The sequence below is a fragment of the Pelodiscus sinensis genome, chromosome 2 (genome assembly GCF_049634645.1).
Source record: "Pelodiscus sinensis isolate JC-2024 chromosome 2, ASM4963464v1, whole genome shotgun sequence".
NCBI classification, from domain to species: domain Eukaryota; kingdom Metazoa; phylum Chordata; order Testudines; family Trionychidae; genus Pelodiscus; species Pelodiscus sinensis.
This window is the reverse complement of record NC_134712.1, coordinates 194,700,532-194,728,075: the sequence shown is the minus strand read 5'-3', so window position 1 is coordinate 194,728,075 and position 27,544 is coordinate 194,700,532. Positions and strand designations below refer to the sequence as shown.

At 43.9% G+C, this 27,544-nt stretch overlaps 2 protein-coding genes across 10 annotated transcripts in view; one reads left to right on the top strand and one right to left on the bottom strand.

Annotated features, from left to right (window-relative positions):
- Nucleotides 1–3,315, top strand: part of WIPF3 (WAS/WASL interacting protein family member 3) — a 57,070-nt gene extending 53,755 nt beyond the window's left edge. For all 7 annotated transcript variants that reach the window (XM_075922137.1, XM_075922138.1, XM_075922139.1 and 4 more), the window contains one exon: nucleotides 528–3,315. In XM_075922137.1, coding sequence (XP_075778252.1) covers nucleotides 528–568 — 41 coding nt within the window. In that variant the 3' untranslated portion in view covers nucleotides 569–3,315. The remainder of the gene's footprint in view (nucleotides 1–527) is intronic.
- Nucleotides 3,316–5,973: 2,658 nt separating this feature from the next.
- Nucleotides 5,974–27,544, bottom strand: part of SCRN1 (secernin 1) — a 70,229-nt gene continuing 48,658 nt past the window's right edge. For 2 of the 3 annotated variants that reach the window (XM_075922135.1, XM_075922134.1), the window contains 6 exons: nucleotides 24,149–24,351; nucleotides 20,965–21,159; nucleotides 19,355–19,520; nucleotides 12,399–12,579; nucleotides 10,576–10,735; nucleotides 5,974–9,502 (listed from right to left, as the gene is read on the bottom strand). In XM_075922135.1, coding sequence (XP_075778250.1) covers nucleotides 10,577–10,735; nucleotides 12,399–12,579; nucleotides 19,355–19,520; nucleotides 20,965–21,159; nucleotides 24,149–24,351 — 904 coding nt within the window. In that variant the 3' untranslated portion in view covers nucleotides 5,974–9,502; nucleotide 10,576. The remainder of the gene's footprint in view (nucleotides 9,503–10,575; nucleotides 10,736–12,398; nucleotides 12,580–19,354; nucleotides 19,521–20,964; nucleotides 21,160–24,148; nucleotides 24,352–27,544) is intronic. The other variant, XM_075922136.1, reaches the window with a different exon arrangement.

Below are 27,544 nucleotides of genomic sequence, written 5' to 3'. Positions count from 1 at the left end.
GATTTGCTTTTGCGCAAAAGCATCCGTGCCAGTGTAGAGGCTCTCTTGCGCAAGAAAACGCCGATGGCCATTTTAACCATCGGGCTTTCTTGCACAAGAAATTGATGTTACCTTTCTACACTGGCCTCTTGCGCAAGAACACTTGCGCAAGAGGACTTATCCCTGAGCAGGAGTGTATTTATGCAAGAAGCACTGATTTCATACAGTAGAACGTCGGTGTTCTTGCACAAATACTCGCGGCCAGTGTAGACAGGCGGGAAGATCCTAGACGCCTCACCTCCACCATTAATATCATGGAAGAGTGTGGCCCTCAACCATTTTCCAAAATCTTGGAGTGGTCAGCCCCCCCCCCATGAAAAATTATTGCCCACCTCATGTTAGACCAACTCCCTATCCCCAAATCTCCCTTCTCACATCTTTTCATAGACTGTTCCCAATTTCCATGTAGGGGCATTGTACAATGTACTCTAAACATGTATAGAAACAATAGGCATCCTATAAAAGATGGTATCCTATGTATCTTACAGATACACCTAAAAATCCTCCACTAAGAACACACGTGAGATGAGAAGATTCCCATAACAGATCTCTGGTGCAGTACAACACAGGAAGAGTGAAGATAAGATAATTTATGAAACAGAAGGTTTTGTTAAATGCATAGAAATTATATTTTAACAATCAAATGCTGCAATGGCTGACCTGATTTGATATTTTTAAACTGGAAAAGAAATACTTTAATTATTCATTCTCTGAACTAGCCTAGTCATTGTTGGCCCAGGCTTTTACATTATTGTTAGATACTTTACTGAAGGAATTTTTAAAATTAGCATTATGAGATTTAAATGTTTAGTAGCATTCACTATGTAATTCTCATTCATATCTCATAATCAAGAGATGTCATCTCAAACAGTATTCCAGGTATTAAATATGCCCACAAATATTTTTCTGTTACCTTTTAAATATTTGTTAGTCTTCCCCAGAGAGCTCTAATTATATTTACATGAGTTTTCAATTAGTTATCTGAAAATAAGCTACTATATATTGTATGGTTATTGGCATGACTTCATAATCTGATTGTAAGTTACTTTGTTGTCTATTTCCTACTTATCCCCACACGGCTGCAAAATGGCTGCTCCTTCAATATTACCATAAAGGGGCTCATATTTACATGGATCTATTGGTCAAATGTGTATATATAGGCAGGAGATAGACGCTATGGACACCATTGCACATAATACACTTCTCTCAGGTTTGCTAGTGGGTGTATCTGTGAGAAGGGAATGAGCTGGAACAGGACTACCTGGGCTGGACTGCCTAGCAGCATTGCCATACAGCTAAGGCAAAGCTTTTCAAAAGTGCTTCTCTCCCAAGGTCAGAAATCAAAAATGGGATGAATGCATGTGTCAATAAGTAGGTGTTTCAGGACACGGCTGGACCATCATGTCTCAAAATGGGATGCTTTTGTACAGTATATTTAAATATTGCTTATTGCTGCTGCTAGCCAGGAGCCCACCTGCCACTTGTTAGACAGAATTTCTAGACATGGTCATTCATTTCCTCTCTCCCAAAGTACCCTTCTTCAACTGGCTCAAGAAGCTTTAATGTAAAAATACTAAAAAGACAACACTTGGTACTGCTCGTACTCATCAGTTGCTTTTGAACGGCTCTGAAGACAGTTGCCACAAGTCCTCCTTCATTGACATGCTCCATACTGCAATTTTAACCCAATTATTCAGTGAGAGCCATGGAGAGCTACAGTGTGGAAGTGCAGATTGATCCCCAAGGTAACTCAGTTTGCCACAGGTGCCAAGGACTTTCTTCCTCCTGCCAGTCGAGATGGCTGGGAGGGTGGTGAGCTCAAGCAGGTCACTTTAATTACCTCACCTAAAAAAATCAGACTTTTCTTTGAAAGTTCACTCATCAATTGGCTTGAGGATATACAATAAAAATGGCCAGGTTAAGGGCGCTTTGATCAGTCTTTTAATTCACATGTGTTGTTTCTCTTGGGAGACTCGCCATTTCAGGACTCCAGTCCTCAGGTCCCACATAGTGGCCTTAATCTCTTGATTTTCAGGAGCCCAAGAGAGTGTGAGTGCCTGAAATCTGCCCAGAGCTTCTACACTCTGGCAGGCACCTCCTCTTTCCAGGGGAGCAGTGGCTGCTTAGTTGACGAACAGAACTGATTCTGCAAGCAATAGCCAGGATGGGGCACAGCAGGCTACAGGAGGAGGGGGGAGGGAGGAAACTCTCCCCAGTGGACTAGGAAAGGATCAAGATTCTGGCTTTTTGACTCCTCACACAGACCCAGATACCCTGTGCCCCTCTCCCTAATTAGCAGAGGGAGTACTGATCTGAGGGAGGCAACTCCAAGGTGGAGCACAGAAGGGTAGATTTTAGGAAGATGGCTAGATTTGACAGCATGAGCTGGGGGAAAGCAATAGTGTTATGACTTCAAATATGGATATGAAATGAAAGTTTTGTTTGCCTAAACTCTGCAGCTTCCCAGACTGCAAACAATGCAGGTAAGTTAAATCCAGTTCAGGGCTGTAGTTCTGCCCATGTACTGCCTATTTCTGGGAAGTGCCTTTCTTTGCAAAGTTAACTAGTAGCCTCATCACCACCACCTAAATATTACTTTAATGATGTCATGTAAAAAGATTGCATGGACCACTGTTGGGGGAAGGGGTAGTTGTTGACATGGTACCTTACTGGTGATTAAAAAGGAGGTAATTATGGAATGGATGGATAAGCAGGCAGACAGACTGGCCCCTTCTAATCCCCTCCCTCTCCCCACACACAAATGGCTCAGGAACTTTTGAATTTTGACAGTGGATCTGGTTCTGGGTATGACTGAATAGAGAAGGGACAGAATGAAGTTCTGTGTTATCTCCTGGAAGAATAGCTTTTTAGCTGTAGCCTGAAGCAGCACCAGACAGCTTATGAAACACAATCCCCTCTTGTCTTTTTTCTTGCCTGTTCCAAACCCTAAGTAAATAATTTGTCTGTGTGTGTGACACATTGTCACAGAATTCTAATTATAGTAGTTAACTGTGCTTGAACAAATCAATGTAAAAGTTAAATTTAGATAGGTGTTAATATAGGCATTGCATCATTTCTTACAGAAAGGCTAATATGAGGCTATTCATTAGTAGGATTCTGCTACAGTATTAACATCATTGTGCATTAAACACAAATATGGCGTATACTTGCCTATTCTCATCTGTACCGGAAGCTGTAATATTGTGTAACAAATATTTTTATAAGGATTTTTAAAGATGTATTTATTAAAATGTTGCCTTATTACTGTTTCACTAAGGTGAGTGGTGGTGCTTCTCAAAACTAGGCCTCTGCTTTAGATTAGGTGCCTAGGCTCCCTGTATTTCAGCACGTGCACTTTCCATGTGTAAGGAATGTGGATGTTGACTATCAAAGGCTTAAGTTGAGGGCAACTTTGACCTCCATGTATTGAACAACAACACTGTGGTGAATGACACTGGGCACATTCACATAGATACATCAGCACAACATAGACATTTAAAACCATGGATGACGATACCGACACCTATGGCTCTCTTACCAACAAAATTAAATTCATTGCACTAATCCTCCAGTTAAATGAGTCCTTGATGTTTCTGCCCTGTCAATAAGGAACTGTTTTAATCTAAGACAGCATAGGTTCAACTAACAATCTTATCCAGTATCTGAAGCGGGTATTGCTTTCTCCAGTATGGGACAAGTGCATGCAGTGATAGTATACACAGGAGAAGATCTCTACTTTTGCACTTATTTTTCTATGTGTTACTATGCACAAAGATAATGGGAAGAGAGAACCTTCCTCCACGTCCCTTGGCAGGGTGACTTTTTTTGTACAGAATAACTTTGTACGTGGCTCATGGTGCTGAAATGAATTTATTAATTTTGCCAAACAGCAGTTCCCAACAGCTATGCAATTCCCACAGACTGATTGCAAATCTATACATATTAGTTTCCACAAGAAATTTGCCAAACAAGCTTTAGAGTGTCTTGATTCAGTCTGAAACAGCACATCTTGACATACTCACAGACGGGCAGCAGTCTGACACGTGCAAATAAGCTGCATGAAATGGTGGGTACCAGCTGTAGAGAACAGTACAAAGCAGCACACTCTATTTAAAGCAGACATGCTTGCTCCTTGCTCCCATTGGCGCAATATATCCATAAGGCTAAACCAAAATTCAGAGTGAATGTGAAACAATACCCCTCTCCACCCACCCCAGTGGCTTTGAAGTTTGGTATCTTTGTCTTTATCCTGCAAGCATTAAACATATTTTAAAAAATCAGGTATTTTAATTTAAAACATACTGTATTTCACTTAACGCTTGTCAGACTCATTCAAGGCAGGGTTAGTAGAAGAGCTTATCTGAACTGTGGACAATTGGGGTGCACCTACACAGCAAGTTTGGCAGCCTGTAGCAGTAAGTCTCTGAGCCTGGGTTGATAGACTCAAGCTTGCACTAGGGTCTTGTCTACACTAACCTGCACACTTGTCAATCTAACCCAGAGGTTCTTAACCAGTGAGGTGTGCCTCCCCAGGAGAGGTGTGAGGTGCCTCGCAGAAAACTTATCGCAATTGCCTTCTCACTGGATAAAATTCTAAAGTTTAGATTTCTTCATAATTAATATTATGAATTAAAATTATAAACATTAATTTCTTATTAACTTCTAGAGATCAGCACACTACAATAGCAGTGCGAATCAATCAGGCCTATGTGACGACACTACAATAACAGTACGCGACCATTGCCGACTTTCCTCTTCAAATATTACGTAAATTTGTTAGGAAAAGGTTCGAAGTAAAAAGTTCATATTATTCATTTAGGCATTGTAATGGGGTTCACTCACCCCACAGCGCCACCGCCGTTGGACTTGGGAATTAGCTCAGACGGCTGCATCCACCTGGTTCACCAGGTCCCAGGGTTCAGGCAGGCCTCGGGGTTCGAGCCAGGCCTTCAGCTCAGGCCAGTCCTCCGAATCACCAGGCACCAGTAGAGCCTTGGGTTCCTCTAGGTCAGAGGGTAGCCCTACTGGCTGGCTTAGCCAAGCCTCGGTGGCCCAGCCAGGGAAGCCTTCACTGGCCTGAGGGAAGGCGGCTATGGGAGGCCTGGGCCAGGTCTCAGCCTCATCAGTCAGGAGGTCTGGGCAGGCCTCTGTCTCCCTCAGAGGCAGGGCCCGGACTGAGCTCCCTGGCAGAGTTCTTATAGTCCTAGCCACGCCCCTTAGCTTCCTGTCAGGTGAGGGGGCGGGGCTAGGCTGTGCACAAAATGGCTCCCAGGGGGGTGTGAACATGAAGTTTACTTTCAGGGGAGGTGTGAAGGTAAAAAGGTTAAAACCCCATTATCTAACCTATGCAACTTTCGCTATGTAAATCGTGTAGCTGAAGTCAACATACTTACTACGGTGTCTTCTCTGCGGTTAAGTTGGCAGGGGTTGCTCTTCTGTCAACTCCAGCTACTCTTCTCATCCTGGTGGAGTTCCGTAGTCAAGGGGAGAGCATTCAGAGATCGATTTATCATGTGTAAGCAAACACAATAAATTGACCACCGGTGGACTGATTGCTGCAGCATCGATCCACGGCATAGTAAAGACAAGCACAAGGGCTACTATGTCTACACTGTAGCCTTCTTGTAGAAAAGCTTATGCCAATGAAGGGCGGAGTGGAATATCGCCACGCTTCATTTGCATAATTAATTAGCAGCTGCTTTTGTGCAAGAGGCTTTTGCGCAAAACAGAATTATGTAGACGGCTCCTTTTTGTGCAAAAAGCCCCTCTTATGCAAGAGCCATTCTTCCTCATTTTTTCAGAAAGAACGGCTCTTGCGCAAGAGGGGCTTTTGCGCAAAAAGGAGCCATCTACACAGCTCCTTTCTGCGCAAAAGCCTCTTGTGCAAAAGCGGCTGCTAATTAATTATGCAAATGAAGCACGGTGATATTCCACTCTGCACTTCATTTGCATAAGCTTTTCTGCAAGAAGGCTACAGTGTAGATGTAGCATTAGCTACTAAAAATAGTTATGCAGGTGGGCTTCAGAGCCTGAACTCTAGCTTGTGCTCCAACATCTACACAGTTGTCTTTATTGCTGGAGTGTGAGCCTAAGTCTGCTGACTTAGGCACTGAGGTTCTCTGCCACTGGCTGTGGGATAAACCCTGGGAAGGCCCGTCCTGGAAATGGCTTCATGCAAGAGGAGCCCTGACCCAAAGCAAGCCCCCCTCACTCAAGAGGACTCAGCATTCTGTCCACAGTGAGGGAGTCACAGGATCAGGGCTTTAACATGTAAGAATGAAAACACTAGCATTTTCATCTCTGTTGTGTGCTTTTAGAGTAGATGATGTCTCCCTTCTGAGCAGAACTCCTGTCCTACAACTAGAGAGGAGCTGAATGCAATATCAGGTTGGGAGACTTTGATGTTGCCTTTTTTAATCATGGCTGCTGTACATAGAGTGCACTTACAGAAGCAGGATTGAGGATGAACTTTTTTAAACAAGTTGAACACAAGAGTCTGAGACATTCGACCTATTTTTTCCACATAAGTGGACCAGTTCAGTGAATCAGCATATACTCTATTTCCAAGAGCACACACCTATGTTAATTGTATTTATCACAACACTGCAATCATTTATGCCTGGACAACATAGAACATGATTACACAAATCAAATTAGTTACTTACATGTAAGAGAATTCAACACATTAGGGAGAAAGGCACAAAAAGCACTGCCTGCCCACATTTCACTAATGTACAAGCCCGTCTACTCAATTTCTGGTATTCCATGGTTTGGGTCTTTTCTTTTCTCAGTGAAGCATCACAGTGTCATTTTAGAATCCCTACTGAATATGTCAGATAGGTGAGACTGTCATTCACAGGCAGGGGTGGATATAGGGCAGGGCGAATGGGGCGGCCGCCCCGGGCCCCGCGCTTCAGAAAGCCCCGCGCATGCGCTGTGGCACCGCTGTGCATGCACATGGCGCCGCTGCGCATGCGCCGTGGCAAAGGGGGAGGCCCCGCGGAATTATGCTGCCCGGGGCCCCGCAAAACGGTCATCTGCCCCTGTTCACAGGGTAACATTTTGGGACAGTGCGTGCCAAATAAGTTCTTGTCACAGCATTTAGAATCCGACAAGCAAACTTTAAAATCCAATCTGTCATTACATGGTGAGGTTTGCATTCCAATTACCTTGCTTTGGCAGCACATGTATTTGTATTGTATATTCTGCTAAACACTGGCCTCTTTGGCACCTCTCAAATTATGGATGCAGGTTTTTTAAATATGCAAATATTGTTTTGGCTGATGATTCAATGTACGGCAGCATATTAAGAGAACTGCAAAAACCTCTCTATAAATCACAGTGCATCTCATGCACTATAAAATGGTAAAACATAGTGCACAGTGGCTCACCTCTAAACTGTTACGGAGGTTACCTGGATACTTTGTACAGTGGTTAGAGTGGCAGCTACACTGTCTAAAAGAGATATATTTCACAGGCAGAAAGTTCTTTTTGAAACTGTGTTCTGCAACAGCCTGGATTAATACTATTATTTGAGGAGATCTGATAAAGCCACTACAGTACTTTAATACAAAGCAAGTAAACTGAAAGTCATCCTTTTATGACTGTACATGGTTTGTATAGCCACAGCATCAATATAGACTTCGGTGTCTGCTGAATGGTTTCATATCTGGAAGTGGCAGCTGAAACATTAGTAAACATTTCCTTAAACTGTGTTTATAAGATGTTGGACTCTAATTCCACACACCAAAAAGCTACATATTTTGTAGGGGTTGGATGCAGCCCTGAATAGGCTGATAGTGTCAAAAGGGTGATAAACTGATGCATCAGTTCCTCCATGGGGAATTCTCTTGTCAATCACCAACCTCCTTCAAAAAGAAAAAAAAAATTGTTCATGCTGCTGCATCATTTCAGTGGGTTGGAATTCACACCTTGTCTCCATCCAGCTCTAACAGTGCCCCTTGTGTCATCAATTAAGAAGGCTCCCTTGTTCAGTCCTCACCCTTTTGCACTAGACTAACTTCTTAAAGAGAAGGAGTTATGAAAAGCCATAAGTATTCAGAGGGCAAAATGGTGTGCTGATGAAAAACTACACATAAACCATTTGTATCCTCTTCTCTGCCTTCCTTATGCTCATTATCCAGACTAAAGGAATAACATTCAGATCATAGCTTCATGGTGCATGTGTGCCTTGCAAGGAAAAGTAACAACTCAGTCACACTCGCTTTTTGCTTTTACTAAATAATTGGAAGTTTTCTGAAGCGTATAAACAGCACATTGTTTGGAGAGCTCCGAATTTTCATATGACAGTAGGATCCTGCTGCCAGACTACTGTCCCCAATTTTATTTTCAATGCCCAGCCTCTACTCAAAGAAAAAAGTGTTCTGAGTTGTTACTGCATTGATGTGTCTATCAATGCAGCCTTGATTATATAATGTTCGAGGTGCTCAGTTTGATTCTGCCTGCAATACACAGTATTATGAATCTTAGAAGCCTTTTTTTCCTTTTCCTACCAGGCATCACAAGTGCTATAACTGTTTTTCCAAGGTCTGAGTAGGTGAGGGCAGCACTGAGCCCTAGAGCAGAGGTGGGGCATTTTTGCGGGGTAAGAGGCTGCTGTCCCACAGAAAAATCAGTCAGGGACCGCACACAAGTGGCCCCGACTGAGAAGGAGAAAGACATTCCCCTTGTACACCAGAGCCTTGCGGGCGGCCAGACTAGTAGATTTTGTATGCTCCAGTCCCGCGGGGGGAAGGAGCACCAGCGCAGCTCCCCATTACTAGGGGGGAGCCCCGAGCCTCAGGGGCTGGATACAGGCAAGCCATCCCCTGGGCCTTAGGTTCCACACTCCTAGTCTAAGGGTATGATTCTGCTCATTTGTACTGGCTTAAATCAGGAGGGCTCCATTACAGCCAACAGTTACACAAGCAAGCTCAGAACTGGCCGTCTCCCTAATTCAGACTGTGACGCTCGGTGCTATTTCTGTCTGAAAAACCTCCGCAGTTTCCAATGTGAAGTGTAAGGATACCTGTACCTGGTGAAATTCTAAACACTGGAGCTTTGCTGTCTAGTCTGAAGCTGTAGAAGAGGAAATTAAAGAAAAAACAACAACAACCTGGAAACATGTTTTTGCTTTAAAGATGGTCTGGGTTGAAGTTATTCCCTGGTTTAATTTGTGTTGCCCAAACAATGAAACATTCTGCACTACATAAGCTGGCATGCACACATGGACCAATCAGTGACTCTCTCCTTTCACTACACACAGAACAGGACCACCACATGATTGGACAAAGGAAAGCAATTTTGTTAATTCAATACTGCTACTGAGGAACATTTTTCTAGAGAGACAGAAGGTTTTTTGTTTGTTTTTTCCTCCTGCGAATTCAGCTATGTGGAGACTATCTTTCATGGCTCGAAGAACTTTACAGTCTTCCTGTGAAAAGGCTAACGGTGTCCACTGTGGCTGAAATGAGATAACAATGGTTTAAAATCTACATAGAGCAACAATCCAATGGAAAACTAAGAGAGGTTATAACATTGCATAAGGAAAAACACTTTTGACACAATCCATTTAGAGCAGGCCTGGGCAAAATATGGCCCCACCGGATCTGGGCTGTGGACGCTGCAGGGAGCCCCAGGCAGGCTCCTTGCTCGCCTCTCCTCAACCGCACACTGCTCAGAAACGCAGCTGTGGGGTGTTTTTTCTTTAAAACTTTGAGTCTGGAGGGGAGGGGGGAAGCTTTAGGAGCTGCTCCCGCCCTCACAGCACAATCCCATTGGCCAGAAACTGGTCAATGGGAGCTGCCTGTTCAATAACAGGTGGTCATGAAGCACAAGGGGCTCCAGAGCACATGGCTGCAGCCTGTGCAGGGACGGGGCAGGCAGGGAAGCTGATTCAAGAACAACTGATGGCTGGTAAGTCTCCTGGCAGAGCCTACCCCAGTCCCTCCCCCAATCATCTGTCTCCCACTCCTGCCCCCTATTCCACATACCCAAAACCTCTACCCCCCCTCCTGTACCCATATCCCCTCCCAAATCCAGCACCCCAATCACCTGCCCAAGATCAGTTCCCTCCTGCTCTAGCTCACAACCCAAATCCCTACACCCTCTCCAATACCCCAATTCCCTGCTCTAGGTCACGATCCAACCCCCTGCATCCCAGTCCCGTGCCCCAGGTCATAACTGCCTCCTTCACCCAAACTCTCTCCCTTATCTCAAGTTCCCTTCTGCACCCAACCTCCATCCCAGACCCCACACCTCCTCCATTAATATCATGGAAGAGCATGGCCCTCGAACACTTTCCAAGTTCTTGGAGTACTCCCCCCCCATCAAAAATTATTGCCCACTCCTGATTCAGAGGCATTGAAAGTGAAAAGAAAGGATTCTACAATCATATAAAGTGGTGTAAACCAGGAGTAACAGAAGTTATATCAGCACGATCAGAATTAAAGTCATGCATTTATACACTTTATTTATACATCTGCAGATGAGCTGCTTTCTGTTAACTTAGTTTGAAGTATTAAAACATTTGCTTACTTCACTTGAAAAACTTAATTTCTGTGTCAACACAGTCGTAGAAAAGGTCTACTACTTCAGCAGGATCCAGAACCTCTGTACTGGTGAGGATGTCCTCCATAGCTTCTAAGCCTTGTCTTTCCAGCTCTAACATAATTCTCATCAGCTTCTGACCTCTCTCCTAAAGGCAAGGAACAGCCAAAATAAAGTGCCCATTATCCAAATTCAAGTGAATTGTTACTACTATCCTTTGCTATGTGGGCACCTTCACACTATTTGAAAATGTGCCATTTCCCTCCCCCTGACCTCCATAGATTTTTTTTCTTCTGAATGAGTTAGTAGAATCCTAAGCAAAAATGAAAACAATGGTCAATTGTTCAACATACAGAACAAACAATAGAGTCTAGTAATCAAAAAACATCAGCAAAATAGTGAGTAGTAACTTCAAAGGAAATACAATTTTTAAAGACTGTGCACAGCTTGAGAGTGGGGGATAAAACTTGTATCTGGACAAGAAAAAAAAGGAGTTTCTTTGATTCATCAAGTGTGCAAGCTCATTAACAACAAAAATACTACAGGACACTTGGGAGTTCCTGGAAGGATTTTCCAAAAACAGGCACTAGTACTAAGAAAAGAATCTAGAAGGGCATCTCTGAGGACGTCACCCGCCTTACTCCAGGTTTAGCCACAGGATTAAAATTAAGGGAGTTTGCTCGTTTACCTTTTAATCTCTGTATAGTCAAATAGCATTGACGTGAATGATAGATAAAATGTTACATCTAAACTACAAAGAAGAAATAGTCCACCCTGGAATAGGGACTGTGTCTGTATAAGACAGGGGTGGGGAACCTTTTTTTGGTCGGGGGCCACTGACCCACAGAAAAAAAATCAGTCTGGGACCCCACACAAGTGGCCCCTGACTGAGAAGGAGAAAGACATTCCCCTTTCACACCATTCCCATACAGGAATAATGGACTTTATAATATATTTGTACTGTCCAGGAGAGGCAGGACAGGACATACATTTCCTGGAGAAAGATTGGAGAGCAGGTGAAGGGTTGAGAGGGATGTTGAGGTCACCCTGCCTTATAACCCAGGCTGGAGAGAGTTACACACAGACATTCAGGGTGTGGCTTGCATGCTGGAAGGCTGTTTGTAAGCAGTCTTGGTAGGAGCTACCTCAACAAGGCATTGTAAGACATGAGGCCACAGCCTCACACTGGTCTAGACTGTCCCCCAGTATGTCACATTTACAGTGACAGCCATTGAAAGTCTGAGGGATTTTATGTGAGTTTTGCAAAATCTTGTAAGTTCTCTCCTGATTCTTTTTAAGGGGCATCTTGGGTAACATGTAAGTTTTTTGCAAACTTTCTCTAAACTGATAGTGATTGGTAATGCAGCACGTAAAAAGAAAAAAGAATTCACCATTACAAATGAGCCCTATTCAGAAACAGACAACTTTTATATTCTTAAAAATCCCCTGAGCTCAGAGTCTGAATTTATCTCTACCAACATCTAGTGAGAATTGTTTGTAGTCCAGAGTTTACACAAAATTAATATGAATAGAATGCAACCAACCATGGCTAAAGTGTTCACTTTTCTATTTTAACTTTAAGCCTCTGTTCAGATTTTGTAGAGGGGAAACACACTAATTTCCTTGTAATTACATTTAAGATTGCTACAGAAAAAAAAAATATAAAAGCTTTCCTAGAGAGAAAGAAGCATAAGTCATGCAAACGTTTAAAAATCTTTTGTTACCACATTCAAAGTTTTGGATCCCAGGTGTATTAATGCTAAGGAGGGGAAATAACTATCTATAAAGGACTTGGGTCCTAGAAGGTTTACCTTATCATTCTCAGTGACAGACCTGGACCACTCATGTGCCTTGTACAGTTCATGTCTGCGATCAGGCTTCTCCTGGAACCGAGGTTTCTTTTTTACAGGATCATCATCGCCAAGAAAAGGCGACTGAACTTTTGGTACTAGTTTGACATCATCAACAAAGATGAAAGGTTTAAAGATGGACCTGAAAAGAGTAAGACAGTTATTCACGGGAATGTTCTGTCTGTCACTCAGACACAGATCCAGGCTACTCTGTCAACAGAGATTCAGTGAACAGCATTGCATGTGCGTATCTATATTACTGTGGTGGGTTAAGGTCAGATGTGATGCAAAAATAACCTAATATAAGAACACAATGTAAGAAAATTAATTTGCTTTAAAAACATTGAGTCCTGCAGAGCTTTCAAATTGACCTCCCTTTCTCCTTCCATGTCATTTTCCCCATTTTTGCAAATTACTTTTTTTGCTGGGGGGAGGCGTAATGGGGGAGAAGGGAGTAAATGTTTTGATCATCTTTAAATCCCAAAGTTTAGCCCCATACTGTTCTCTTGCTTTCTTTTTTCCTTCATTTTCTCTCATCCTACATGTTAAGTACTCTGCGGAAGCCATTCTTAGGATACTCAAAGAAATCAACCGTCTCAGTGCTAGTTTCCCAACATAAAACTTTCCAGTTCTCCTACATTTACACAGAAACAATTTGTATGTCAATAAAGCTCTTCACACTCTATACAGCTAAGCTCTGGTCTACATTAGGGAGTTATTTCAAAATAACCCCCCTTATTTCGAAAGAATAAGCAGAGTGTCCACACTACTAAGCTTGGTATTTTGAAATAATAGGCTGGTTATTTCAAAATCTGTACGCCTGCTTTCCTCAGGGAATAATGCTTATTTCAAAATAGGTATTTCAGGAGTTATTTCAAATTTAGTTATTTTGAAATAATTTCCTAGCGTAGACAAGTCTTTAAAGTCCTATACTCAGGAGAGAATATCTTTGCTGAAACAAACTGAAGGCATATTCAATGCCATCCAGTTATGAGAGTTAGAGGAAGATTTTCAGATAGTTATTACACAACTTACTATGTACCTACTATGTACTTCTGAACATTTGGCATTGACAGCAGTGTCCAAGTAGGGAAGGCCAGGAAAGGTTAAGGCATGGCTGCTGTGTAATGGAGGCAAGGGGAGGCTAAGCTTCACCCCTCCCCACCCCAATTCACGCTTCTGGGGGGTGGATGGGAAACCGTGTCAGATTCAGGGCCTCCAGAAAAATCCCTCCCCGCCAGCCGCAGAGCTGGCAAGCTCTCGCTGCCTGATGCAACCATGGTGAAGGCACAGAGCTTTTCTGGTCTCGGAGCCACAGCAGAGGTTTGGGGGGAGGGAAATGTGGGCGGGGCTTTGAGATGAAGAAGCAGAATGGGAGAAAAATGGGGAAAAGGGCTGTGAGGGAAGGACCATAATGGGGACAGGGCCATGGGTGGAATAAGGGAGGGGCTGCAGAGCAAGGGTGAGGATTGGGGAGGGGCACAGAGACCGGCCACCACCCAGCGGAGGCTGAGAGCTCTCAGCACCCCTCACAGCCCTGACCAACCTCTGAGCCCCTTCCTTCCCCCCCACCTCACCACCAGGCAAAGGCAGGGGGCTGAGTTCTCCGCCTCCTCCCCAGCTGGGGCAGGCTGAGAGCAGCGAACAGGGGCATGGCTTTGGCTAGAAGAGGCAGAGCAGGGAAGCTTTGCCCACTGCCCATGGGGTAAGGAAATGGTTCCACACAACACACTGTAACACGTCTCATCAAGCAAAACATTTCCATCCGGAATTAGATGGGGACTCATAAGGAAAGCCTCGTGACTCCGGGCTGGGGGGGGGGGGGGGAATAGTTATCAGAACTAGCTCAAGTGCACCTGAGGCTCACCAGCCTCCCTGAAACCCAGCAGCTGTTTATTTTTAAGAAAGACAGTCAGCTGCCAGGGTGTTTTCAGGGAGGGAGGGAGCAGGCTGACATGACCAGCGTGGGACAGCTTTTCTCTTTGCAAAGCAGCACTGACCCCGAGCTGTGCCTGAGTTTTTATTGTACTTGATAATAGCCTGTCTAGAAAAGTTTTAACTCACAGAGAAGCAGGAACTCTGGTGTGCCTGGTTTTGCCAATGTCTTGCGTACACACCTTGCTTTATTTGCTTTATGGGGAGCACAGGTGCTGGAACTAGGTGTGCTGCCACACCCCCGGCTGTAAATGGTTTCCATCATATACAGTGTTTAAAGTTTGGCTCAATGGCTCTAATCACCCCCAAGATACAAGCTGTTCCAGCATGCCATGGGGAGAGGGAAGGAACTCTGCAAGTCTGTCTGCTTGCAGCCAGGCTAGGGGGCTGTAGCTTTGCTCTGGAAAGGAAAAGAATCCCAAAGGGGGTTTTAGAGCCTTGTAGCAGCCTTTATCCCCCACGGATTGGAGAGCAATGGTTCTGAGTAAGGCAAGAGTATTTTGAAGAAGTGAAAATAAGGAATCTTGGGGCATGTCTACACAAGGAAATTATTTCAAAATAACAACTCACGAAATAAAAAAAATTGAACTAGTGTGTCCCCACTGTGGGGGAGCCACAACTTTAGTTGGAAGCAGGCTCTGTAATTGTGGATGTGCTAGACTTAGATGCCTTGACTTAGAGCCCCAGGAAGCACTGGGGAGTAATTACTTCAAATTAATTACTCTGCGGAGCAGTTATTTCGAAATAGCAGCAGCAAAGTGTCTACACTACCAGGGATGTCGAATTTCGATTAATCAGCTAATCGAGTAGTCAATGGAATTTCCATTGGGGGAATGCTTGCTATCCCTGCTGCGCTTCTGCCTTTGAAATGTAGCAAGAGCCCCGGACGGAAGAGGCAGAGGCACAATGGGGAACCAGGATGAGCGGAGACTGTTTCAGTTCCTGCTTGCGCTGGGTCCTGACTGCTGCACCTCTGCCTTTAAAATGTAGCAAGAGCCATGGGCAGCTCTTTCTGCATTTCAAAATCAGAGGCACAGCTTCTGGTACTGGGTGCGAGTCAGGACAACTGATTCCCGCCTCGCGCCTGGTCCTCTGCTGTGCCTCTACCTGCCCTCCAGTGGAGATGGTGCTGGGGGGGAACTGGCTTTTAAGCTGGTAGTGGGAACAGTCATTATTTCAAAATGATGGGGGTTATTTTGAAGTTCCTTCTTAGTGTAGATTATGGCACAGAGACCAATAGATTTATTAGGGCATAAGATTTCATGGGTAAAACCACGAAGAAGTGGGTTTTACCAACAAAAGCTTATGCCCTAATAAATCTGCTAGTCTCTAAGGGTGTGTCTAGACTACATGGCTCCGTCGACTGAGCCATGTAGATGAGTTTACTCGGCAAAGGGAAATGAAGCAGTGATTTAAATAATCGCCACTTCATTTACATCAAAATGGCCATCGCGCTGTGCCGATCAGCTGTTTGTCAGCACAGCGCGATAGTCTAGACGGGGATCAGCCGACCCCCATAACCCTTCATTGGCAGATCCTGTAAGCAGGAGCGGCCCGAGGCCGGCTGCGGCAGCTGGTGCCCTATGCAGAGGTGCTATCAGTGCCCCCGCCTGCACGGCTGTCAATGTCCATGAAGTCATCATCGTGCGCCCAGGCCAGCGGCGCCCTAGGCAACTGCCTAGTTTGCCTAGGCTCATGGGCCGCCCCTGCCTGTAAGCCTTGTGCAGGATCTGTCGACGAAGGGTTCTGGGGTTGGCAGATCCCTGTCTAGACTGCCGCGCTGTGCTGACAAACAGCTGAGTGGCACCGTGCAGGGGCCATTTTGATGTAAATGAAGCAGCAATTATTTAAATTGCCACTTCATTTCCCTTTGCTGAGTAAACTCATCTACATGGCTCAGTCAACGGAGCCATGTAGTCTTGATACACGCCATGGGTATGTCTATGCTATAGCATTATTTTGAAATAGCTTATTTCGAAATAACGCGTATACGCACAAAATGCATTTTGAAATAGCATTTTGCTATTTTGAAATAGTGCATCCACACTGATAGGACACTGAATTGCATTTAGGGCCACCCGGAACTGGTTCTGGCAGGGCATCAGGTCAGGAGTTAGATACCTTGTTTGGCTGCTGCCTGAGGCTAAGACCTGTGCTTAAAGGGACCCCCCCCAGACAGCCGGTTCCAAGATTTCCCTGCTTGCTTGCCTACCTCAATGAGGGACAGCAAAGCATTTTTTTCATCTGAGTGTTCTGGTTTCCCTCACTCGGGACACCACAGCACTCTGCAACATGGAGCCAGAGCTGCCCCTGGGCACTCTGGTGTTTCTCTTGGACACGTTGCTGTGAGCCTGGCTGCACTTTCTGCAGGCTGCCATCCGGGAGGACCATCGGGGGCTGTCAGTATCCAGGAGGCACTGTGGGAGAGCTTCCACCCTGAGGAGCACTAAGAGCCTTCCTGGTCTGCCCCACTGGGGGCTTGTACCTCATTCCTCCCTCACGTCCTTCCACTTACCACTTCCTAACCTCCCTACCTGATGTAAAATAAAATACACGTCTTTTCATGAACACAAACTCTCTTTATTTAACAAAATGAAACTCTGGTGAGACTGGGGAAAGGAGGCGGGAGAGGGGAAAAGACAGAAAGACAGGGTGGGAGAGGGGAGGAGGAAACCTGGGAGGAGGGAGCTGGAAGGGGGAAGCAAGGAAAAGAAGGGGGAGGGGAAGCTCAGGGCTCAAGGTTGGGGGCATCACCGGACCAACTTGATTTTCATGCAAACCGGCTCCTGGGTTCGCATGTGGCCTTTGGTGGCCAGGCTGGCAGCTATCCTGCCATAGACGGCCGCATTCCTCTGTCTAGTGCGGAGATCATGGATGTTGGGGGCCTCCCCCCCAAACCTGAATAAGGTCCATAATCTCCACTCTGGACCAGGAAGGCGCCCACCTTCTCCGGGCCCTGGCAGGCTCCTGGGAGCTGGCAGGCTGCTCCTGGGGAGCAATGGACAGCTAAATGCCAGTGGCTCGCTGGCTCATGTTTTGGGGCCACTGGGTCGGGGCAGTGACTGCTGGCTCTGGGCTGGCAGGCTTGGAGCTGGCACAGGCATTGTGGCCAGAGTCTATCCCTTTAAGGGCTCCAGGAAGGAGGAGGGAGAGAATTATTCTTGGCTGAGCCTGGAGTGGCCACCAGGGCATCCTGGGAAGGCTGGAGGCCCCCTATTTCGATATAAGTGTCTATACAGCACTTATTTCAAAATAGCTATTTCGAATTTGGCGTTATTCCTCGTAGAATGAGGTTTACCAAATTCAAAATAAGCCCTGCACTATTTTGAATTAATTTCAAAATAGTGGTTTGCTTGTGTAGACGCTAGTAAAGTTATTTCAAAATAACAGCTGTTATTTTGAAATAATTTTGATGTGTAGACACACCCTATGGTGCCACACAACTCCTCCTTCACCTGGGAATTCAAGTCTTCAATGGACTCTGAACTAGGCAATAGGCAGATTCACTTCAAGACTTCTCTCTGAGACTTGAAGTGAATCTGCCTATTGCCTAGTTCAGAGTCCAGTGAAGACCTGAATTCCCAGGTGAAGGATGAAATTCCTTTCAGGACTCATTCCCCTGTGGGAGCACTTTAGTCACTGAGGCCTACTCTATACTAGAAGGTGGTCAGCTTACGGTACACAACTCTAGCTGCACAAAATGCGTAGCTGGAGTCAGCTTACCTTAAGCCGAACTAGGGTGGCGGCATCCATACAGCAGGAGGCCAATGGGAGCAAACACTCCCATTGGCTTCCCTTACTCCTCGCAGAAGGAGGAATACCGGACACCAGTGGGGGCTGCTGTTAGTGTTCATTTTACAGGTCTATATAGACCCACTAAATCGAACACTAGAATATCGGCCTCAGGAGCACTGATCTTCTGGTAAGTACAGACGAGCCTTGAGAGTACTTAGGCACTACAGCAATTATCTCTGAGAACTCATGGAGAATGAGTGCGGTCCCAGAGGACTAGAGAAGGAAAAACATGGTACCTATCTTTAAAAAACATGAATAAGGAGGACCTGGAGTTATATAGACCAACCTAACTTCAATAACAGGAAATATACTGGAGCAAATCACTGGCGTATCACTACGTTTCTCACAGTACATGCTCAGCCATTATTATATGGGGCACTGTGAGAAGAATTATTCTCCTCAGGATTAAAATATTTAAAGAAATTAAATTGCATTTACATTAATGTCACCACTTTCTGACTATATCCTTTTCTTCTGTTTATTTTTACTTCCGGAGGATGTCTCATTTAAAAGGACTTGCCTCCATGGTGAACTATTTTCCAATTACCAATGCTAGCACTCTGAACAAGTAAAAATGCCATAGCAGAGATTTAAGCTATGGCATTTTGTAGCAAGAAAGCTACTGATCTTTACACCAAGATTAACAACATGGTTTTTATTTGGCCTAGTCCCATGGATGTTTACTGGGATTCCTACTTAAATTGCAGTCAAGGAGACAAAAAGGAGTGTTCCAAAGGGTGTATGGGAATATGATGGGGAGGGGACACAGGAGGTGCTGAATTTTCTGACTCAGAACATAGACAGGAAATGCAACACACCTCTGTGGAGGGACAAGATGGGGGAGGAAGGAAGGTTTCATGCACCCTTTCCCTCTTTTGCTCACCTATGCAGAGCCAGTCACAAGGGAGTCCTAAAAATCTGTCACTAAAATCAGTTTAATAGCTTTCAATATACATCGGCACAGGCGGAATCCCCTTATTAAAGCTTGCACCATTCAGCCTGAGAAGGGCACTAAGCATCCTGACCAGTGTTCCCTCTAAGCTGCGTAGCAGCACCTCTTCACAGGTGATTTATCAGCCCTGCTCAGTCATGCATGGAGCCCTGAGCCTCTGACTGGACGGGGCTGATTCATCACCTGTGACGCGGTGCTGCCCCGCAGCTGAGAGGGAACACTGATCCTGACTTACCTTGAAGGATCCGGAGTGCCGGTGAAGTAGTGAATACAGGGGGAGCTGGGGTTCTGAGGCAAAACGGACACCATGCTAGCTGTAGTGAGGAAAGTTTCGGAGTCCACGCAGACACCACTAGCTTTGTCACGCAAGACATCCATCATTGTCTGCACAGTGATATTTCCTGCAAGAGAGGAAAAAAAAACAGCCAACCAAACAGAATGCCCAACAGGCCTGATTCACAGCCCACCAAATTCAAAGAAAAGTAATTTTACTTCATTGGGCGTTGCCTCAGGCCCAACACAAAGAGCGCCATATCACGTAGATGGGAACATACAAGCTGCTAGCAGTGGAGGAGGTATTTACAAAACTTAAGGCTTTAAACATACTAGAACAGATTACAGCTGCCTTAAATCCCCTAAGTGAGGGACTTTTTGCCACTGTAAATGTTTCTCCATCCACAGACCCAAGTGTGAATTTGGCCCGTCCTGTCTAATGGACTGGAAGTAATTAAAAGCACAGAGACAAGCTGATAAAAGAATCTCTAATATGGTGCATGAAATGTTTCCAGTGGCTTTTGGGGCAGTTATCAATGTTTAACTAGACTGTAATAGAGCAGGACAACAGCTCTGCTATTAGTTATGGTAAAGACCAGTTTTCTATTTAAAGCTCAACTGTTTTAAGAACTCTAATTAGTTTCTGTTTGTTTCCCTTCCTGACCTTCTCCTACAGTTTGAGGATTACTTTGAGTCATGGGCACTGGACCACACCTTTACTAGCATAGTACGCTGCTAGTAAAAAGCTTTTTGCCCAGTCTCCTGTTGTACAAGAACTAGATTTCATTACCCTTTCAAATATAAGTGTCATCCTTAATGTAAAGATTTTAAAGATAATAGCAACACTTCTCAGGCATGGCTGAACTGGTGCCTTGAACAAAGATTAAACAACACTTATGCACAGCAGCACTTATGCTGCAGTAATTCCAGAAAGAGTCTGGCCAGCTCCAGCTGTGTGATTAGTGAATTCTGGACCCATTTCTGCTGCTAGCATTTCAATACTGAAAATCTGCTCTGGTAGTAATAAACATCCAGTTTGACCTGAGGTGGAGGCAGGGGAGAAAGTCTTTCCTATAAGTGCATCTTCGTTTCAGCAACAGAATTCCAGTCCCAAGATTTGCATCCATCGCTTTGTTCTAAACAGGCAGCTGGCTAACATCTCTTCGCCACCTCACAATAGGACTGATATAAACACCCTTCTATAAAAACACAATCCCCCTCATGGTTTGCTATTCTCATGCTAGGAGAATAGGGACACACTGGTAGAATATGACTCTTATTCCCATATATCATAATACCTGCAATGGAAAGACCCACAGACTAGGATGTTGGACTGTAAAGCTCTAAGTTTTGTGGGGTTGCCTAAGAGCCTTATTCTAAATTTAGAAAAGTGGCAGCTTCATGCAGGTGTTTTGCTCAAGGCGATTTCTCAACCTATGCATTTTCCTTCCACATGGCTTATGGAGTGGCATGTGCAAGTGCTCTCCTTATATCCACTTGAGACTATGGAGAAAGGTCTGGTTGAGAAAAGTGGGAAGGGAAAAAAATGAAGGGAAAATCATTTCAACTTACCTTCTTTTTTTCCTAGGCTCTCCTGGCCTGAACAGCAGCCTAAGTGGTCCTCAGCTAGAGAAAACACTTCAGAAAAATTGAATTCTGTATCTCCAGTCCACCAGCCTTGAATCTCTGCATAATTCCTAAGCTCAGGATGCTCAGCATCAATTTTTGTGGTTAATGAAAGCTGATTGCAAATGCACTTTACTCCATCTATGGAAAAAGCCATACATCACAATATACCATTACTGCAAAGTAGCTAGAAACACATAGAGAAGAAAATAACTGATTAGCAAACTCAGCAGTTGACCGATCTAGACATTTCTTTATGATAGTCACCTAATTACACATGCACAGGCTTCACTCGTCACTTCAAGTTTGAGTTCCTGATTCTCCATTGTGTCTTGTGTCATATTTGGATACTTATCCCTACACCTCATGCTTGTACAATGCTAGCATATCAGAATGCTATCATTTCCCACCCTGAAGAGCTTCTACAAGGTGCAAAGCAGTAGAGAAACTGCCTCTTAGATTTCCAGAAACTAAGTTATGGCACTTTCAAAAATCTGTTTGGAAGTGATCTTGACCCTTTGCCCAAAACTATATTAACTAGCCCATTCAACATGATCACTACCAACCCAGAGTTGATCTCTATGACATATTTGAAAAAAAAGTTAATGCCACTATTCAACACAGTGTCATATACATTTGTTAAGTGATTTTTCATTCTTGAAACTGTCACCTAATTATAACTGGTGATTGAAAATATCTTGTTTGAAAATGGGCATCATTTGAGAAAGCAGCAGAGGAAGAGCTCATGAGGAATAATTTATAATCTGGTTTCCAATCAAATAGAAAATTTAAATATTTAAATTGCAATATTAATTATAAATCCTTTCATAAAAATGAATCATATACTATAACACATAGAGTCTCTGTGAGCACAATATTTGTTTTAAACAAGGCTTTATAGGTGTTAAGACAATAACATGAATTGAAAATAAATCCTTCCTGTATTTCTATCTTCTGTAGGACTTTTTCTAAAAAAATTCTGCCTGAATTGCATATATCCATACACATCAGACAGCATGATTAATGAATACTTCTTCAAATAGTCACCAGAGGATACAGTAAATGCATCATAGGAGCAATAGAAATAATTGTATAAACAATACTCATTAGCCAAACAAAAAAACTTGACAGTGAAGGTAGCAGGCTTATTTTTAAAAGGCAGGATGAAGTGATTTATGATTTTTTAAACTTTAATAGCATCATTAACAGCTATTGTATAGAATCAAATTTGCCTTTCCAATGCCTACTGAATGAAATGTAAATAGTTAATACAGATCTAGGTTAGAAGCTGCTATATACATTACTGCCCGCAAACCAACTACAGAAAGAAAGGTCAGTGGCAGGCTGAAAGGTTTTAGTATGTTCAGCTTCACACATTCAAACATAATTGCACCAAGAAAGGGCTTTAATATCTTAGGGCTTTGTCTACGCTGTCATTTTACTGCGCTGTAACCTTCTCGCTCAGGGATGTGAAAACACCCACACACACCCCAAGTGCAGCAAGTTACAGCACTGTGAAGCACCAGTGTAAACAGACTCAGGAAGGTGGTTTACCTGGACAGCTCTCTTTCCAGCACTGGTACAGTGAACACACTGACAAATTAACATGCTGCTGTGGCAGCAGAAATATAGACAAAGCCTCAATTGTTCATTTTCAGGAGACTGTAAGATTGGTGTAATTTTGATTTGACCAACTGGAACATGAGTTATCAAGCTAAGCAAAAAAACCATTAGCAGCCCTTTAAATATTACAATAATTAAACTCATTTTTTTCCCCTTGATTCTTTCCAGTAGAGTCAAATTGACAGAATTACTCAAGTCAGTTCTAGGTTCAGATCAACAGGAGGACAATAGCATTATATTATTAATTTACAAAGGTCTATTTCCTGACTAGCTTTAGAATTACAGTATTCTTCATCACACCATTTCATTTAAGGAAAAATGTTTTGTGTAACAACAGCAATCATTATGTAGAAGACCCAATGTGGCCCTAGGGACAAAGTTTGAAAACCCAGTGTCCTACAAAACACCCATCAACAGCAAACTCCCCCTGCTGAGCATAGGATACCAGTGCCCATGACTTTTGTAGAACATGAGCTTCGTTCTTGAAAAGCTTAAGAATAGCCATCCTGGCTGCAGAGAGAACCTTCTGTGGGAAACCAGCATAAAATGATCCTGTGCCACACTCCTGCAGAAAAGCACCGTTCCCTCTGCCACTGCTGGTAGCTTTTGCAAGTGGCAGGAGTGTGAAAACTGGTCAGTTTCACTGGCACTAATAGGAGAGTAGAGCAGAAATGAAAAAAAAAACAAAAAACAAGGAGGGTGTCATGCTTCTGCCTGGGAAAAGCTATGGGCAGCAGCTGATGCAGGCAATGGAGTTATTTACTGGGAAGGATGACTCAGAAAGCGGGTGAAGGGTTGAGTAGCAGACCCACTAACTGCATCAACTACGAGGTTCAAATAAGAGATAAGACTTCTTAACGCCAGTCAGATGGCCCTCAACGCCACCCGGACTGCCTCCCCCAATCAGTGTCATCCAGAAGGTGCCACCCAAGTTCCACAGTGTGCCATGTGGGGCCCAGCAGCAATTTAAAGGGCTTGGCATTCCAGCTGCTGCCACGGTAGTTGTAACAGCCAAGAGCCCCTTTGAACTGCCAGACCCTAAGGCAGGAGCCCCATTAGCTCTCCCTCCCCTGTCGGTGAGTCTGGATGAGTCAATATAAACAGGGCCCATGAACAGCATCCTACTACTTTCCAGGAAATAGGTGTTTCATCAGGACATTACTCCTGGACAGTCCCCTCCATCAGTCTTTAGTATCTATGTCTGGCTAGAAGAATTATTCCTCTCTCCAAGAAGAGTGGTGAACTTTCAAGTCTTGCCTGGAGAAACAGCGTAACTGCAGAAGGACAATCTGTCCATGCAAAAGACACACCGTTAGCAGGCGAGACTGATGCGAGCATCATCATACAGCTTTCACTGTTTGACTGATACATCCAAGCTGGTTAGAATAAGACCTTTTCATAACCCCTTGATAGCTTTATCCCAAGTGAAAGGGAATAAATAAAACAAGCTTAGAATAGATGCGATATGCAGCCTCCTTGTGATGACCAACTTGTCACCAAAACTCACCTGTGATTTTTTCTGCTGCCCAATATTTCCCAACAGTCTCCAGGACCCAGGCTTCTGCTCTGTCCACAATCAGAAATGCACTTTGGAAAGCATGGCAGGAACTCCCATCTTCATAATAATTTCCTCCTTGTCCGTGCTCTTCCAACAAAGAAATGATTACATCTAAGGCTTCTTTAGCTGTCGCACCTCTTTCTAGCCCAAGCCTTAAAAATACACACACACAGACACAAAAACAACCAATCCAGTTTACTGGACTTTTCATGGTTACTTAATGTGCTAAAGTGACACTTAAAAAAAAAAAAAAGCTAAAAAATGCACTCCTATAATATGAGCTACAGTTTTAGTGGCGGTTGATGGAATCCTTTCTAAAGGGACAAACAACAGAAGTATATTCAGAAGTTATTGGTCAGACATCAGCAATTTGTGCTTTAAAGGTTCCCTGGAAATAAGAGGCCTAGAACTTTATAATTGCATACTCATATTAACTAAACTGGTTTCTTCATTCACAAGTCTACTCCAGTTGCTACAATTAACATGAGTGTAACAGGGGCTGTCTTAAGACAGCCTGCAGCATTCTATTTACCCTCATTAGAGAGAGTGAATCCGAGTGGTACATAAAATTTTCCAAGACTGTTGTAAAGTAGCAGATCTGTACACCTCTTGCTATGTACGAAGCACTAGATCACGGGGAACAGATATTACAGAAGGATGACAGAATGAATAGCGAATGTTACCTTATCACCTTTCTCTTCCTGTGTGTCCTCACTTAGGGTACATCTACACTGGAGCATTATTTTGGAATAACTGACATTATTCTGAAATAACATAGTGCGCGTCTACATGGCAAGCCTTTATTTCAAAATAATGTCAAACTGGAGGACTTCTCACTCTAACTCATGTAACCCTCACTTCACGAGGAGTAAGGGAAGTCGAAGGAAGAAATGTTCTTCCTTTGACTTCCTGCTGTATAGACAGTGCCAAAAGCTGAATTCAACTATTTCAACTTCAGCTACGCAATTGATGTAGCTGAAGTTAGGTATCTTATTTCGACTTTTGCTCTGCAGTGTAGACGTACCCTTACAGTCCACCATACCCTCCAAACAAAATTAATTGCACATCAGCTTTCAGTGACTGTTTCATATTATATGTAGATAGATGCATTTGTTGAGCATCCATGGGCAACTCTACTATGTTAACTTCCTTAAGTACTGTTTGGAAGTACTAAAATGCAAGGCACTTGCCAGAACAGAATGTGACTGGCTTGAAATGAGCATAAAAGTAAATTTGCAAATCCTAGCAAGAAAACTTAACTACTTGTTTTAGAAAACTAATCAGAATAGTAAAATCAATGAGGTTTAGCACATTGATTTGAAGTTATTTACATTCAAAATGAAACCCTCTTAGTTAGCTAATTTTCTAACAGCTACTCAGCTTTACTTAACAGCTGTCTAGGCAACAGATTGACAGTTTCTATTTATTTAATCTTTTAATCTATTTCTACCGTCAGCTAAGTACAAGCTATTTAGAAAAGTTAATACCCAAGAAATCTGATTTCATTGATACTTTAACTCTGGCATAGCATGCTGTACATTCTTTTTTTTCAAGTGATATTAACCTCCCAAATTATGGAAAAAAACCTATTGTAGTAACAAAAATGAAAGTCAGTATTTACATCTACCTTCTAGAGAACAAAAAACCCTTTACCAAAATGAACTATGTCTCAGCACAATTATGGAGAAGCCCTATTGAACTAAGCCCTTCTGGAAGAAAGGAAAACAGAGGCAGCAGTTAAGAGCCAATTTTTTAGAGTTTTTTTTCTAAAGTTGGGAACAAAATTAGACAGGGCCTGATCTTCAGAACTGGGAACAGCCCACACTTCCAACTGAAGTCAGTCTCAAAATACAGCCTGCGGGTCTGAAGCAGGGCAACAAAAGGAGTGCCCATTTGAAAATGCAGCTTTAAATCACTTACCCATGTTTGCACTTCAAGCCAATGGCATAGCCAAGGACTCCATATCAGTCTCAAGTCCTGTTTTTTAATAATAAATCTATTCATCAACTCTATTCTATGAAACAAGCCTTGACATTCCACAACCAGAAGTTTGGGAACGTGAAGGATGGAGAATGTCGGTTTTATTGTAAAACAGTCTCACTTTGCACTGTTCCCAGCTAACGGCAGAAGTTGTGCAAAGGCTAAGAGTCTTCATCCCAGAGATGGGTCTCAGCACTCAGTGGAAGTAAGCCCTACCCAAGGAAGTGAGCTTGCTCCAATATGTGTGTCCCACGCTGCTGGCAAGGTTGCCATTTTGGAAGGGTAGGGGGGCAGCAGCCATGCGCTCCAGGACTCAACTTGCTTTTCATCCCATTCCATGGACACCAAAGGATTGCAAGGAAAGTACTTGCATCCCCTGCATGCCTCTCACACCTGCCTGCTGTGCTCCCTTCACCAGCCAGGTCTGAGGCATGCATGGAATGCAAGCACTTGCCCCGCACTCCTGGATAGTCCAGGGAACGGGATGAAAAACTAGCTGCATCTTGGAGGGCACAGCTTCTACCCTCCCGAAATGGCACCCTTGGCTGCTGGGCACCTCTGGAGAAAGTCACATGGCTGTATGGGCCTCGTCTAGGACAGTGATCACCAATCAGTAAATCGGCATCCTGGAGCCTCTGACAGGCGATCGCGATTGGTTTGGCCAGGAGGCTATCAAATGCACTTCAGCTACCCCACGAAGCCTCATGCTTACTCCGCAGATTCGGAGAGGCAGAGAAGAGGACCTCTCATGTCAAGGTGTCCTCTTCCCCCCGTCCCTGTACCCCTCTCCACAGAGTGAGCAGGGCAGGACCTTTGAGAAGGCCCAGGGAAGGAGGCGAGGCAAGGGTATATGGGTTTGAGGTAGATCCTGGATTGACAAATTCAAAAAATGATCTTGTGCATAAGAAGCGTGGAGACTGACTGCTCCATGACAATCACTCTCTCATCCCTCAGCTTTACCATCTTCCTGATTCAGCAGGGCCACATCTCCAACCACTCTGAGTAATCCCCATCATCCACTCTCAAAGCCAGGATGCCTGGCTTAAAAAACAAACCAGACCTAGTGTTCAAAAAGTTAGTAGAATTCCAGGACCTCATCTTCAATGTGCAATTGGACAATGACCAACCAGCAGCAAGTACTCCACCATTCCGTTACTGGGATCGCAGGCACTAAATTACGTTTGCCTTCCTGTGACAGACGATCATGCATTTCAAGGGTAGAGCTTTGTTACTGTCATGGGATGTCAAACACCATTAAACACTTTCATAGGTTAATTTTTGCATAAAAGTTTGTTTTAAAAATTCTCTGAGACACATTAAAATAGGATACCCCAATGAATCAATTAGATATCATACTATAACAGT